The sequence below is a fragment of the Lepisma saccharinum genome, chromosome 20 (genome assembly GCF_977018435.1).
Source record: "Lepisma saccharinum chromosome 20, izLepSacc3.1, whole genome shotgun sequence".
Taxonomy (NCBI): domain Eukaryota; kingdom Metazoa; phylum Arthropoda; class Insecta; order Zygentoma; family Lepismatidae; genus Lepisma; species Lepisma saccharinum.
The window spans coordinates 53,739,026-53,755,018 of record NC_139248.1 but is presented as its reverse complement, the minus strand read 5'-3'; the positions used below and the strand labels follow the sequence as shown (position 1 = coordinate 53,755,018).

Here is a 15,993-nt window from a genome sequence, read left to right as displayed (position 1 = left end):
AATACTGCAGAAGATAGTGGATTACACAAATAAGTATATTGAAGTTTCAAAAGTTTTTTTACTCTCGTGAAAGAGATGTAAAATGTACCGATTTGGTTGAGATGAAAGCCTTTCTAGGACTTTTGTATTTGGCTGGCATGTTGAAGTCATCACACGTGCATATTGAGTTGTGGAGTGATGATGGAACAGGAATTCCTATTTTTCGTACTGCTATGAGTCAAACACGATTTAGATTTTTATTGAGAATGTTGCGTTTTGATGACAAGACAGGCAAGATGTGCGCTTGACAAGCTTGCTCCTATACGTGAAATTTTTGAACTGTTTGTGCAAAACTGTAAAAAGAATTTTAGTGTTAGCGAGTACACAACAATTGATGAAATGTTGTGGGGCTTTTGTGGCAGGTGCCCGTTTTGTCAATTTATGAAAAGCAAACCTGCAAAATACGGAATAAAGGTATTTTCACTTGTAGTCGCTTGGACATACTATGTGGCCAAAATGGAGATATATTTAGAAAAAACAGCCTGATGGTCCATGTTTTGTGAACCAAACTCCTGCTGCCATTACAAAACGTCTAATTGAACCAATATCAGGTTCTGGCAGAAATGTTACTTATGATAATTGGTTCATTAGTGTGCCATTGGGTGGAGAACTTCTGCTTCAACACAATCTCACAACAGTTGGAACAATTCAGAAAAATAAACGTGAGCTACCTACATGTTTTGTTACCAGCAAGAATAGGGAAGAGCACTCTTCTCTTTTCGGATTTGGGAAAGATCATGCAACACTGGTTCTGTATGTTTCGAAAAAAGGAAAACTTGTTACCTTATTGTCATCCAAGCAAGGCCATTGATCCAGAGACTGGCGACAATAGAAAACCTGAAGTTATATCGACCCCGCCGCCCGTGAGAGAGAGAGAGAGGGCTATAACATTTTACAATATAACGAAAGGCAGCGCAGACACTGTGGATGAAATGTCAGGCAACAACTCTGTCGCTAGAAAGAGCAACAAATAGCCACTAACAGTATTTTATAACATGCTAAATATAGCAGCAATAAATGCTTTGGTTATATCTGCATGTAACAGTAAAGATGAAAGCCGGCGTATAGTAAGGATAAAGTATTTGAAAGAATTAGCCATGTGCCTTGTGAGACCATACATAAGGTCTAGTTTGGAAATTCCAAATCTCAGCGGAAAACTGAGAACTGACATCCTCGAACTTTTGAAAGACCATGTTCAACCATCTCCTAGTGATGACAAGGAACTTCAAGTAAAAGAAAAAGATGTAGAAAATGTCAGAGAACTGGCAATTAGACTTCCCAATGCTGCCCGCTTTGTCAGGTGCCAATCTGCGGGAAACATGGAAAAATCACTTGTGATGACTGTTTGGAAAGAAACAAATTATAAGGTATTTCACATGAAAATGTACTGTATATCTTTACTTATTGTATTACTATTAAAAAAAATTTAATTCTTTGTTTTTTTCTAAAGAGCTCTAGTGATTACTTGAGACAATCACAGAAATGTTGCATTTATTCAATATGTAATTCCAAATAACATTAGAAATAAAAAAATCAGGAAACATAAATATATATATTTATATTTATTAATTTGTCAAATAGGTTAAAAAATAATATCCGAAGAACAAAACAAAGAAAAATATTTATATGTTAAAAATAGAAAAGTTTATAATTGCAGGTCACAGTGACCCACCGCGACTGCATAAGTTGTGAAATGGGTGCGACCTCTCCCAGGTTAATCAAGGGATCCCAGGTTCGATACTGGTGGAGGCACATAGTGGTTCGGATCCCACTTTTAACTGAAGTTCCAGTCCCAATTAGCCTTTCTGTGAATAAAATGGATTAAAAACACCAACTCAATCAATCAAACATATCCCATTGAATTTATAAATGCTCTGAGGCCAGTTTTTAACCAATCAATTTTATTTTTATCGAGGAAGGAAAAGAAAGATACGTGAAAAATAAAATTGAATTCTCTTGATCCGTTTACTTCCTTAGTGTCCTTTGTAGAACAATCTATCTGATAGATGGAAGATTATTGCAAGATAATATATCCTGAAGTTGAATAGGTAAAATTCAGCTTAAAATTCTTACACAATTAACAATTTTTTGTACATTAGTATATCCCGTTATATTAGGAACTTGTGTTTGTAGACGTATTTCGAGTGTGAATATGTGAAATCAAAATGTAAAATCCGCACCTTAAATTTAGTATTTGAAATATACATATGTGTCGTTTATTTCAATTGATTTAGAATTTTTAGATACATTGGAATCACACAGACCCTTTATATTGTTAATATATTTGTGTGTGTATCTGTGGGTGGTGAGAAGCGGTAATACGTAAGGTTGAAAAACATCTTCTGGTGACCTTCAATTTTTGGAAAGTTCACCTTGAAAACTGGGAACTATACTTGAATTTTATCATGGTCTTACAGTGGCCACTCTGATATAGCACTGTACCATGAAGGCATATTCAGGTGATATGGGGGTAGGGTTCGACATATTCTTGATGTCGACCATTTTGGGCGGGGATGTGATGTGCCTTTACTCTCCAGAACACATTGATTTGAGATTGGGCAAGTTCCACGTTTTATGTAGGACAAGACCGGAAAAATTCCAACCTTAGTTCACCCACCCCAAGATTCAAACCCAGGTCTTCTGCATGGCAATCAGCCAGCCTGTCTACTTTTTTTTTACGTAATAAAAGTAATACTGCTAGTAGTATCTCCCGTTTTCTCAATTTTATCTGTATTATCATTGGGACAAACATCCACGTCTGAACCAGGATTTGAACCCGGAACCCCTGGCATTGCAGCGTGCTGTGCTAACCCCTCTGCCACGGAGGTTGACTAAACCACCACAGCTAACAAGCATTAGTATAGTATTGCAATGTGCAACCCTGGGAACATCACAGATCTATTAACTGTTACGCCATCCAGCAAGAGTAGAATCAAACTGTTGGTCAAATGTTTCAGAACATGGTATTTTAGATAATTTAATCATTTGTCCCGCACTGCGGCTGTGCAGTCATGCTTTGGGCTCCAGCTATGGGATGCGTGCGGGAATGAGTCTCCTTGGGGAAACGTAACAGCTTTTCTTCTGGGATTTCGGCCTGTGTTTGAGACTGGTGAACACTCACCATCATGATTAAATTGGAGAGATACGAATGAGTAGCGTAACTCGGTCATGAAAACTTACAACGACGACTGGGGGTTCGTCATGCTGACCACACGTTGCCTTATAATTGGTTGTATGATCTCCCACCTCAGAGTAGGATCAGGTGGAATTGCGGCCGGCAGTCGGTAGGTAGGCCTGGGCCCTCAATGGTCTGCGGAACGGGTTACCCTTTTAGTTTAATCATGTCAAGGTGTGAGACCTTGATTGTCAATTCTTAACTACGTATGTTAACAGAAAATTTTAAATAGTTTTTGATTCAGTGAACTAAAACAATACAAATTAAATGTTCCAATTATATTACTATCAGGGAAAAATGTATTTCACTTTTAATATATATATATATATATATATATATAAAGATATATATATATATAAAGATAACCTCAATAAACCCAATAAAACCCATTTTTGCCCAGTTTTAATCGGGTTTTATCTGAAAAAGAAAAAGACCCGGGCAAAATGCCAACCCTGCTCCTGGATGGAATATTCTGCTAACCCTGATTATTCGGGATGAAAATTATTGGTGTAGCTGGCATGTTCTTTGCAGCGCTGTTCGATTGTCCTCCCCGTTTGTCCAATGTAGGCTTTACCGCAACAACAGGTGATACGGTAAACTCTGCTTCTGACTTTTGATGGCAGTTTGTGGATCGTCTTGATGTTGTGTTTCGAAAGAATGAGGCTGATGACTGCAGAGAGGTTACCAATATTTGGGACGACGGCCATCTTCTTGTCTTGGTTAGCAGGTGGAAGTTGTTCTTGTCTGTTACTCTCTTTAGTGTCTTGTTGATGATGCCTTCACTGTATCCATTTTGTCTGAAGGCACAACTTCAACCTCTGATGGGCAAATGCCAACAGCATGTCAAGAACTCATCGGACAAAGCAGGCCTGGATCTTTGGTCGATAACAGCGAAGCCATTTTCGAAATTTTTATCTCCTTTCAGAAAACCACTGTAATATTTCAAATTGTGAAAAATTACATATGCTTAGAATTCCTTCTAGAGCATTCATGTGAATCTTTGTGTGGTTTGCTTTCACTGTTGTCTAGATATTCCCTATAGTTTTGTGGCTACATAAGCGTATTAAACTATTTATATCTAGAGCACAGCAAGAGCAAACCACATGAAGATTCACCTGACTGCTCTGGAAGTAATTCTAAGCAGATGCAATTTTTCACAATTTGGAATACTATGGCAGCTTTTCTGCAGGAGAGGAAAATTCGAAAGCAGTTGCCCTGGCATTGGTGAAAGGTCCAGTCATGCCTTAATCCTTACCTGTACTTTTTAAACATCATATAAGAATTTTATTTTGCAATGTTGTTATGCCTGGGGTGCCATACGTATATACACCGTGTTTCAAAATGATTTGAACGATTTCAACTCTTTATATTTTATTCATAAATGGTCAAAGTAAGATGCAATTTCACACATATGCAACTGTCTGCAAGTTTATGTGCTAATGGTTATCGCGAAATTTACTTGCAAATGCTCACTGTAAGCACCCTTTGTTACTCTGCGCTCTTGTTATTTGTTAAGGAACTCCCGTACTTTAGGGTGGCAGTGGCATTGGGCTCCATCGAGCTGATAGATAAAGTATGCACTGTCATGTGTCAGCTGTGGCATAAGCCTCGTAGTCAACATGTTCAAGAATGTTTCGCCAGTTACGTCAGCCATTTTACAACTGGTCAGCCTGGCGACATAATTTAGAACTACTGGGCCTCTTTTTTTTTAAAAAAAAACAAAAAAACAACAACAACAACTTAAGCATGTGTTCAAATGCATTTCACGGATATTCAAGGAACATGTTTTTTATCATTCAAATTATTTTGAAACATCCTGTATTTGTGCATACTTCTGTAACTCATTTGTAGCCTATACACCCCAATCCCCCAAAATGAAGGGTTCTTTTTTGTTCACTTCCGTAATAACTAAGTAAAAAGTGAATATGAAAGAACATAGTTTAATCTTAATCTTACCAATGATTCTGATGCGAGCTCACATATGCTTGTTGGCATGCATTGGCTTCAAATTTAAGGATGCAAAATAAGAAGTATTAAGATTCAGGTAGCATATTTGTATGGATAAGTTTACTTCGATGATAAGTCAAAAGATGAAGATAGAACAGTCACAAACAGTGGTGGATCCAGAAGTTGCAATTGGGAGGATCGAATTTCAGTTGGGTACCTTACTTCACCGATAATTAATTGTAACCTCTACTTGCACACTTTTATGTAAACAATATGTAGTACTGTAAACAGGAACAAAGCTGACTTCCATGTTCTGGAGATTAGAGTAGTTTTGCGAAAATAGGGGTCCAGGGCTAAAATAGATGGTTATCATTGTTTGTTGTTATCAATTCCTCCTGTTGCCATGGTAAACTGAACAAAAAATGAGGAGTAAAGTGAATAATCAAAGAGATAAAAACCTATTCTCTCAAAAGGTCTCACGTTCGATCCCCTTTAAGGCATATTACACAGTAGTTTGGATCCAAGTTGAAGTCTATTTTATAATTTTTGGAGTACAAATAACATGAATATACCTAAAATTTATAATTTTTAATATCAGGTAAGCAAATTGAAAATGTACAAGGGGAAGTCATTAAATATCATAAGCATAGAGTGGACTTTAATAAAAAAAGGTAAAGTGCTCCCCTGTGCTTAGCACCACACCATGAAGGCATATAGGGGGTGTGGGGGTAACGCCCCACACTTTCTTGATCCGGTCATGAGTGGGGGTGATGTGATCAGCATCACGTCCCTGACTGCCTTTACCCCCCAGGGTTTCCCCCAGGTACCTATGTTATTCTACCCTGGGTGTGTGCCGGGGCCGCTTCCAACATTAGAAAAGTTCCCGGATTTGAACTGGCCGGGGAACAAACCCGGAACCTTTAGCATGGCAGTCAGACGCGTTACCGACTGAGCCACTGCTCATACTTGATGATAAAAGATAAAAGAAGAACATTTGAGTCTTTAAAAACATTAGGCATAATAAAATATCCAAAAATGTGTGTGTTTTCTACAAGCTCCCAAAAATTGAGAATGTGTAAAATATCAAAAGCTGAATTCTGTATAACCCAAATGGAGGACAGATGAAAAATCTGAGATTTGCACTAAAATGAGACATCCTGAGGCTCAACATCGTATAAAAATTTGGCAAAGGTGTTTCTTGAATAATGAAGACATTTAAGATTAAATTTACCCCAATTTAGCCTTTTACAATATTGAAGAAAACATGTGGAAGTAGGAAATGAAGAAATTACATGACAGTAAATAGTAAAATAAATGTTTAAAATGTATATTAAATATGAAACTATGTATTAAATGTATATACAGGGTAAGTCAAAATTTGTGAAGATCTACATTCATGTATTGTCATTTTCAGAAAAACCCAAAAAGAATTTCATTCTGGAAAATGTAAACAAAGTGCGTCAGTTGGAGGCCCTGAATAAGACCAAAGAACAGGCTTCACAAAATACCTTTCGGAAAGCAATTCACATTTACAGTATGCCTTCAAGAGTGGACACCACAGCAAAGGTAAGACTGATTCACAAATCATATACTGTGTTTGTTTCCTGTTCTGGATTTTCCCTGATTACAATATGTTCATTGCAAATTCCTGCACATTTTGAGATAAAAGTGATATTTTTTCAAAAAACCATTGATGGTAAGAAATATGAGAAGTTAATATGCTTTTTCTTGTATGTACGCATTGCTTGCATGATAGAATTATTTTCCTGTAGTTTACGGTTATTACAAGCATAAGAAAACAGTTTTTTCTTTGTAACGTTTCAGGAGAACACACGCTCCTTTCATCAGACATTTATTTTCATTTTGACTAAAGATACAGTTATAACAATGGTTAGTAATTTTTAAACAAAAAGAATCTGTTATATAATGGATGTTGTCAATGTTACATTGTTGTAATATAGCAACTTAACTGTGAAAAAAACAGTCTATTTTTTTAAATTATGAATCCCAAATATCATTAGGTAATTCAAATTCATCATTGTTTTCACAAAGTTTCTTGATGTTTTCTGTTACATTAAATTTTAAAGATGGTGGCTTACTCCATTTGTGAAAAAGAAAACTCCACACTGGATCTATGTTACCATTTTCATTATTTAATTTATTCCAGTGTTCTTCTGCAATGAACGAGGCTTCCCAGACATTCAACTCTGTTTTTCCCGTTAATCTTTTTAAAACCCTTCTCTTTTTAATCAAATGCTTCTCTTCGATGATATGAGTTGACAAACCTGTTCTTGGGTTTAGATTTATAATGTCCAAATCATGTTCGTGCCATCTTATTGCCATTTTCCTTGCTGTTTGTCCCACATTCCATTCCACAAGGGATTCTCACATAAAATTGCAAAAATTTTTAGAAGTTTTAATTTCAAAATTGTTTTTAAATCACCAAGAAGTTTGGAATGTACATTTAATGAATTCAAAATGAGAAACTCGCTACCAGATGTGGAAACCACAGGAATATATAATATAAGTTGTTCATGTTCAAAAGATTATGTGGGACAAACAGCAAGGAAAATGGCAATAAGATGGCACGAACATGATTTGGACATTATAAATCTAAACCCAAGAACAGGTTTGTCAACTCATATCATCGAAGAGAAGCATTTGATTAAAAAGAGAAGGGTTTTAAAAAGATTAACGGGAAAAACAGAGTTGAATGTCTGGGAAGCCTCGTTCATTGCAGAAGAACACTGGAATAAATTAAATAATGAAAATGGTAACATAGATCCAGTGTGGAGTTTTCTTTTTCACAAATGGAGTAAGCCACCATCTTTAAAATTTAATGTAACAGAAAACATCAAGAAACTTTGTGAAAACAATGATGAATTTGAATTACCTAATGATATTTGGGATTCATAATTTAAAAAAATAGACTGTTTTTTTCACAGTTAAGTTGCTATATTACAACAATGTAACATTGACAACATCCATTATATAACAGATTCTTTTTGTTTAAAAATTACTAACCATTGTTATAACTGTATCTTTAGTCAAAATGAAAATAAATGTCTGATGAAAGGAGCGTGTGTTCTCCTGAAACGTTACAAAGAAAAAACTGTTTTCTTATGCTTGTAATAACCGTAAACTACAGGAAAATAGTTAATATGCTTGTTGCAAAATTTAATTTGCCCACCACATTTGAGCTGGCTGTTAAAATATTAGCTTGACATGCATCCACTGAAGTTTACTGGGATCCTTTTTGGTTGACCAACCTCCATAGCATGCGATGACACCAGGGGTCCCAGGTTTGAATCCCAGCCTGGGCATGGGTGTTCTTTGTGAGTGTCCTTTCATCAATTTCACCATATCATCACTCATCCTCATCTTTGCAATTAGCCAAAAGTGGCAGAAAAGTGAAGTAAAATAAACCAAATCAACCAATCAATCTTTTGGGTTGGATTATCCTTAATCGATGTTCTCAGATGATTTCTCGGCTTGGTTTACTTGTGTATACTTTTCAGAAATGGAAGTTTGTAATCATTCAGCTAAAACTAAAAACTAAAAACTAAACTCTAAGGCACAATACTGTATTTCACAGCATAATTGTCGCATCCTGTATTTTCAGTCAAGAAATTGGTTTATAACCTTTCATCACGTAATCATACGTTTAACAAAACAAATGATAACAGTGCAAGATATGAGGGGGGCAGATAACTGTGCTATGCCTCTGATTTGGACCATTCAATTTTAATGTATATTCATGAGTGTTCCGTACTTATCTTGCACCAAAAGCAGTTTAACTATTGATAAATTATTTTTATGTACCAGTAATACTGACACAAATTCTTTGTTTTAAAATAATTTTCGCATAATGGTCACACCCCATTTTTTGTGAAAAAAAAAAAAAAGTTGGCATAAAATCTATAACGATTATGCAGTGAAATATAGTAACACCGACAGCCAAGGCCTGCCAAGCAGCTTTTCACTGGGTGATGGGTGGCCAGTTCAGTCTCATTTTAGATTGGTGACAGCTACTCCTTTACAAGTGTCTCCCCGGCCTCCTCCATGGCGCAGTGGTAGCGTCATTGCCTTGTAATCAAGGGGTCCCGGGTTCGATACCCGGTAGAGGCACAAGTGGTTCGGATCCCACTTTAAACTGTAGGTCCAGTCCCGATTAGCCTTACTGTGCATAAAGTGGACTTAAAACCTCAAACCAAACCAAACAAGTGTCTCCCCAATTGTCGTCACGATGTAGATTCAACAATGAAATTTTTGAGCTCCCAGCAGGAATCAAACCTGAGACCTCTCAAAACATTTGGCTAAAGCAATAGCCATAGTTAGCCAACTCCCTTTCATAAATAGACTCGCATATAGATTTACAGGGGTCATCCAGAAAATAAGTTCTGTTTGCCAATAAAAAGAAGCAAAAAATGCAGTGGAACAATCACCTTTATTGCACACTGAAGTACATATCTTGGACTAAATTTCAACATAGTTGCCACCACTGTTCAGACGCTTATCATAACAAAACACAATGTTTTGTATTCCCATATCATAGAATGATGCTGCCTAACATGTTCATGAAGCAGCGACCGGGAAATGTGTAGAAAATGCACTGAAAGTGAGGACAGGGTGAATCGCCTGTTCTCTGTAATCTTCTCTTCCACTTCATGGATCTTAGATGGTTGTCCATTGTGTTCCTCATCAGGCACATTGTACTGCTTCATAAAACTGTTGCACTCATATCCGTACCATTGAGGCACTCATGATCTGTTCCCTATACACCTCATCAATCTAATGGATTTCAGCTGCTAACACATTCCATTCATTTATAACACCATTAAGCCTTGTTTCCATGATTATGAAAAACTAAATATGCTGACCAAGGCAGTAATTTATTTTATTAAAAACATAAACTAAACGTAACGTTTCAACCTTCTAGCAAGGTCTTCTTCAGACTCTGTATCAAGTACAAAAGTAAGAAGATACAAAAACAGGGTATTATATATACACAAACATTACTCCCTCCAGACTATTTAGAAAGTTGTTAAGGAAGTTTCTAGCAGGTGACTTTCACTTGCCAACTTTACTTTCACCTAAAAGGCTAAACTCAATTACTTCCATATCGAATGTGGTTGGACTTTTAATCTCACGCTCTTTTCCCTTCATTTTTCTTCCTTCTCCTCTCCTCTTTCTCTCTTGTCCTTTCCACTCTTTCTAACATCTTCTTCCATTCTTTGTTTAACTTCAGTCCCCCATTCCAGTTCATTGTGTCTTTCAACTTTCTAAATAGTCTGGAGGGAGTAATGTTTGTGTATATATAATACCCTGTTTTTGTATCTTGTTACTTTTGTACTTGATACAGAGTCTGAAGAAGACCTTGCTAGAAGGTTGAAATGTTACGTTTAGTTTATGTTTTTAATAAAATAAATTACTGCCTTGGTCAGCATATTTAGTTTTTCATTCCATTCATGAATAGATTCTGTCAGGCTATCAACCAGGTGAGTTACGGAAAATATTCCAAGCTTTCGAGAGCTAACGTCACTCTCATCTTCAGTGTTGAAGTGCAGTTCTGAGCATCAACCCGGTGTATATACGTTTGTGGAGGGTGATCCCGGTGAAGATGGCGGACCAATCGGGTGGCATCTGCTGCATGCACGCTTCTAGTTAACTAACGCTACCAAGCTGCGTCTAGTTCTTCATGAAGAAAAAGATAATCTTAATCGCGACACGGGGCTCGAACTAGACACAGCTTGGTTAGCGTTAGTTAACCAGAAGCATGCACGTAGCAGACACACCACCCGATTGGTCCGCCATCTTCACTGGGATCCCTGCTCCACGAACGTATGTACACCGGTTTGACGCTCAGAACTGCACTTCAACCCTGAAGATGAGAGTGACGTTAGCTCTCGCAAACTTGGAATATTTTCCGGAAATCACCTGGTCGATAGCCTGAGAGAATCTATTCATCATTCGTTGCCAGGAAAGCTTCAAGTCTTACTTCACATTCCATTCATTCAAATATCAGATCACAGACCGCACTTCGCATATGGCGGGCATCTTGAGTTTCTAGAACATATCACAACTCACTGTGAAGAGTCTGCACTACTATCTTTCCTCCAACTGACATGTGTGCCTTGCCAGTGGATCAAACAACTCTGCGCACCCTCACGATCGCAGCACTGCTGTGGCATGAACTGCAAACAAAACTTACTTTACCATGGCAACTGCTCCAGGAAGCAAGCACTAACAATAACCAGAGAAGATCCTCTGATGTACAGGGTGTCCATAAATTAAGTATCTATTTTGTTGAAATTGTGATTTTACTCGCAATGTTTTTCATGGTATATGTTACACATTACTTTCAACATGTGCACACTTCCATCTGTCGGCAGTGGTGTGAAAGATGATCTGGAGCATTGTCGGTGTTATGGCGGCAGCAGCTTGTGTAATGTAGTTTCGGAGCTCCTCCAATGTGGTAATGGGTCGGGTGAACACACGTCAGCAACATGGGACACCATGACATTATACCTTAGATGTTCGCATGTTCCTGAATGCTCACTTTACTGGGAGATGGATTGGACATGGGGGACCCCTGATGATGGCAGTGCGTTCCCCTGACCTCACGTCTTTGTGTGGAGATTTATCAAAGGACGTGTGTTCACCCGACCGATTACCACATTGGAGGAACTCCGAAACCACATTACACAAGCTGCTGTTGCCATAACAACAGCAATGCTCCAGAACGTCTTTCACGCCACTGCCGACAGATGGGAAGTGTGTTGTGATGTGGATGGTGCACATGTTGAAAGTAATGTGTAACGAACATATACCATGGAAAACATTGCAAGTAGAATCACTATTTCAACAAAATATATAGTTAATTAATAAAAGAAAGCAGCGTGGAGAATTAAATCAAATTCTCTCAACCTGTTTACTTTGTTAGTGTCCTTTGCAGAACAATATCTGACATGCTAGATAAGATATCTTGAAGATGATTAGGTAAATTGTAGTCTGAAATTCTCATACAATTAACAATTTTTCTTAGATTAGAATATAAACCATAACATTTGTGACTTGTGTTTGTAGATGTATTTCTAGTCTGAGTATGTGAAGTGGCAAATGTAAACTCAATATTTTGAATATATCTATACCGTTTAATGTAATTGAATTGTATTTTTTTGGACACAATGGAATCCCACACAACCTTTATATTCTTAATATATTTGTGTGTGTGTGTGTGTGGGTGGTGAGAGGCGGTAATAAGTTGAAATAGAGAAAACATGTGGTTGTGGCCTTGAATTTTTTAAAAATTCACCTTGAAAACTGGGTATTATACTTGAATTCTATGGTTCTATAGTAGCCACCCTGCGACAGGACATCAATTAATCTGTCCCATCCGTAGTATTTTTGTCCTGCACCATGCCATGCGGTGTAAGGCATCATGCTTTGGGCAACAACTACGGAAGGTGCACAGGTTCAAGTATATTGAGGGAAGCATAACAACTTTCTCCTGACATTTTGGCCAGTGTATGGGACCGGTGACCACTCACCATCATGAGGAAATCGGGGAGCTACAGATCAGTAGCGTAACCCAGTCACGGAAACGTACAACAATGACTGGGGTTTCAACCCAGTGACCACTGATCTCCCACCTGTGCATGTGAGAGTGAGGCCAGCAGTTGGTAGTAGGACCTGCTCCTCACAGGCTGTTGCGCCACAGGTTATTATTATCCATAGTATTTTCTATAAACCCACATTTTGTTCCATTTTAATTTTACAGGCTGCGAAACGTGATCTCACCGATAACTCAATTGGAACAAAGCAACCAACCGGATCGTATATGGGTTCAAAGAGTGAAAGTACCGTTCGCCAAACCAAGCAGACAAAATCAAAAACAGGCAGGTCTCAAGTCAAAGTTTTGGGTAGACCGAACGATTTCCGAAGCGTTCGGAACCTCGTGCACAGGGGAGAAACAGACAACATAAAGACGATGGTCGAAACACACGGGACGCAAATAGCCAGGCATCGATCGTCATCCTCGTCGAAGTCAAGTGGTTCCGCCACCGGATCTTCCTTGACGGAGAGTGATCAAGAGAATAAGCCATGCCCGGTGAGAAGTCAGTGTGCTCAAACTATAAATGCTGAAGATTGGGAAATAGAGTGCGAAAAGGGATTGGTTATATATCCATCAAATCTGAGAAATAAGCGGGAAGAAATCATGCAGGCTGTAAACATGAAGGAAAATGAGAAAGGCGATGGCCTCGGGACAAAGCAGCAGGTATGTACATATTCACTTTAGTTGTTTGCATGCTTAGAAACATGGATATTTCATTTTTTGATGGAATCATGAAATGTAAGATTACATACTGTAGTGTGAATTTTGGTGTTTTTGAAACTTCTGAGGTTCATTCCCTGCTGGAATTTTTTTCAATTGTTTCCGATAGCCAATATGAGTTTTTTAGGCACACTATCGGAACCGATTGGTCTATCGGAAGCGATTGGTCTATCGGAAGTGATTGGTCTATCGGAACTGATTGGTCTATCGGAACCGATTGGTCTATCGGAACCGATTGGTCTATTGGAACCGATTGGTCAATTCTAATGAATTGGTTTGTATTGGAAATTATTTTATTGTTTTCAATATATTGCTCATTAAAAATTGTTATCTTTACAACAGTAAATGCAATGGATAAATTATATAAAACAACTAAAATAAATCTCTGGTAAAACATGTGGACTTTGTAACTTAGAAAAACTTTTTCAAATATATGAACACATTTTTAACTCTGTAGCTTCATTGTGATTAACACACTTATAGAAAATCGAAAAATATGCTTCAGTCATAAATTCACATGTTGTTCTTCCTTTATACATGCGAAAACAGCAACAAATTAGGTTAAACAAAGAATCTGACCCACAACACTTTGGAAAAATGATAAACAAACAAAACACTGTCGAGGTTGACTTAGTTGATCAAGAGATTGCTCATTTTTCCAATTGCATTACATACACAAGAATAACCATGGAAATTTCATATTGCAAAAACAAGAACTAATATGAACATCTATTCCAACTACTAGGTCGAGTTGGTTCTTAAGAAAGCGTTCTTGTTAGGTATTTATAAAGATAAATCTGACTTCAGTAGTATGCATTAGAATTCAGAACAAATTCAGTTCAAGTGTGCTGTTTTTCCAAAGAACTTCTAAATCATAGGAAATGTGGTGTCAAGAATCAAAGTAGCTATGCTTTGAGTCAATAAATGAATTGATAACATATTGATTCTACAATATATATAAACTTACAATTGGATACAATTCACCAATTGGAAATTGTCTTGATTTTCCAATTGGTTTCAGTTGAGATTCCGATTGAAACCGATTCATTCCAATTGAAACCAATAGAAAATTCCAGCTGGGTTTTCTTACCATATTTTGTCACCAGAGGGTTCTGAAATGAAGAGCCGAATGTGAAATAAACTCCTTGAAATTCAGAGTTTATTTGTTGACAACACTTTCTGCAGTCTTATTTAGCATGCTCATTATACCAAATCCCAGGACATTTTTCAAAATTTTGCATAAAAAAATAGAGGTGGATTTTTTATATAGAAAGGAATAAAACTTGTATAACTATAGAAATGAATCTAAGAATATTTTACAACAACATTCATCTATAGTATAGAAGGTGCCGTGTTCCAACTAGCTTAAATGTTGGTATCAGGGTTGACCATTTTTCCTGTGTTTTTTAAAAAGCCCAAACTGGGTAGGTTTTTCTTTTTTCACATAAATATGAAAAACGTGGGTAAAACTGAGTTTTATTATTTTTTTTAAGGTTATGATTCCTTTTTTCCTGGTAGTAATGTGTCAACCATTGTTTTTGACTGAATCAGATATTATTTAACATTTTTTTTTATTTATGAAAAAAATATGTATGATGTCTACCTGAATAGAAAGTTGTCACATTTCTGTTAACATAGTTAAAGAATTGATAATGAACTTTTCAAATGATTGATCTAAATTGACTGAAATATTATGTTCTAAAATATTTGATGAACAGTTGGATTCCAAGTTTCCTGGATGGTGTAATTTTTAATGTTCTTGCTTTGTAATCAGTTTCCAGGTTAATATTACCTGAGGCAACACCAGGCCCGTAGCCAGAATTGATCTCCAGGGGGACTTTTGTAAATCAAGTCCATTTTTCGAAAGTTCAACAGTGTTAAATGAAGGTAAATTATGTGTGGGGGGGAGGGGGTCATTAAGTTACATAAAGTTTAGAAATATCACACAAATACTACATTTTTTCTATATCTTTTAAAATATCGCTTGAAGTGTTAATTAGCTGCTACTGAAATCATCCCTTACTACACACTCCATACTACGTTTGATGACACAGATATTTATATCACGCAAGAAAAGATGGACAATATTCAATCATAGTGCCTAGCGTACATTCCACTCCCCGGCCGAAACAATAAAACTCCTCTTCGTTTCCAAAACTTGAGAGCTGTTGACTGTTGACGTAGAGGGAGTTTGCATAATGACGTCAAAGTCACAGATTTCTGTATAAATGGGAGGTCGCAACAGGGGCAACGGAGGTACAGATAAAGAAGCTCCCCTGTGAAGGAACTTTCTGAAGTCTAGAGAAGAGAAATCTCCTAAACACTTGCCTCTGTAGACGATGAACGAATGTAATAGCTCTGTTCTTGCTCCCTGAATTTATCCTTCACCAAACTTGTAAGCAAAATAATATATGCTGTCTACATTTTCACTCTTCACTGCAAACAAATTACACAAAATAGTTTTACCTAATGTCAAGGGGGCTGAGGGTAGTTCCAG

General features: G+C 37.1%; 1 protein-coding gene across 2 annotated transcripts in view; it reads left to right on the top strand.

Annotated features, from left to right (window-relative positions):
* Positions 1-15,993, top strand: part of LOC146003623 (uncharacterized) — a 58,362-nt gene that overhangs the window by 10,653 nt on the left and 31,716 nt on the right. For both annotated transcript variants that reach the window (XM_083141944.1, XM_083141945.1), the window contains exons 3-4: positions 6,576-6,727; positions 12,942-13,439. In XM_083141944.1, the coding sequence (XP_082998070.1) occupies positions 6,576-6,727; positions 12,942-13,439 (650 nt within the window). The remainder of the gene's footprint in view (positions 1-6,575; positions 6,728-12,941; positions 13,440-15,993) is intronic.